The sequence below is a fragment of the Mastomys coucha genome, unplaced genomic scaffold (genome assembly GCF_008632895.1).
Source record: "Mastomys coucha isolate ucsf_1 unplaced genomic scaffold, UCSF_Mcou_1 pScaffold15, whole genome shotgun sequence".
Classification (NCBI taxonomy): domain Eukaryota; kingdom Metazoa; phylum Chordata; class Mammalia; order Rodentia; family Muridae; genus Mastomys; species Mastomys coucha.
The window spans coordinates 97,151,601-97,152,331 of record NW_022196897.1 but is presented as its reverse complement, the minus strand read 5'-3'; the positions used below and the strand labels follow the sequence as shown (position 1 = coordinate 97,152,331).

Sequence of the window (731 nt, the reverse complement as noted above, 5' to 3'; positions counted from 1 at the left end):
TTCAGTGTCTGGAAACATTCTTCAGGTGGTTCATCCAAAGCTCTCTCCACTCTCTCAGCTCACATCACAGTGGTTTTTCTTTTCTTTGGTCCCACTCTGTTTATATATACATGGCCCCAACCTAACTCACAGATTGACAAATTTCTTGCCCTGTTTGATGCAGTTCTTACTCCTTTTCTGAACCCAGTAATCTACACATTCAGAAATAAAGAGATGAAGGTTGCAATAAAGAGAGTTTTCAAAACATTATTAACTTTTAGAAATATTTCATAAATACCATAGCATCTTCATTGGAATAACAATATGTCCTATATGAGGCATTTTTTGAAATGGAATCAGTGATGTGCATAATTAATGAGTTTTTTCATGTTCATTAACTGAAGTGGGAATGTAAAGGTTCTGGCGTTTTGCTGGAGCTAAAATGTGAAGGAGTGTTATCCTGAAGTGGACACAGGTGAAAGGATGTTTTCCTAAAGCAAGCCCATGAAAGGATGTATGATGAAGGATTCTTTGCTAGAGACAGGCATGTATTGGTTTGCCTTACATTCGTTGTTGTGCTCCATTTGTCATGACTGCATGGAGAGAAATGCACCAAAGAACTTTTGGTGGTTTGCTGGCAATTTCTCGTGGCTTCTTGCCACTTCTGCCAATTTGGGCTGATCGGCAGAGTCATATCAGCTGAGACAGATGACTATGAAGTTTTGCTAATACAGATTCATGTGCAAGACACT

The 731-nt window shown here is 38.9% G+C and overlaps 1 protein-coding gene across 2 annotated transcripts in view; it reads left to right on the top strand.

The window, feature by feature from the left end:
• The window catches only part of LOC116092304 (olfactory receptor 4F3/4F16/4F29-like), a 34,583-nt gene extending 34,310 nt beyond the window's left edge, over positions 1-273 (top strand). The window contains exon 3 of one of the 2 annotated variants that reach the window (XM_031373617.1): positions 1-273. This exon is cut by the window's left edge and continues 1 nt beyond it. In XM_031373617.1, coding sequence (XP_031229477.1) covers positions 1-273 — 273 coding nt within the window. The other variant, XM_031373616.1, reaches the window with a different exon arrangement.
• Positions 274-731: the final 458 nt, after the last annotated feature.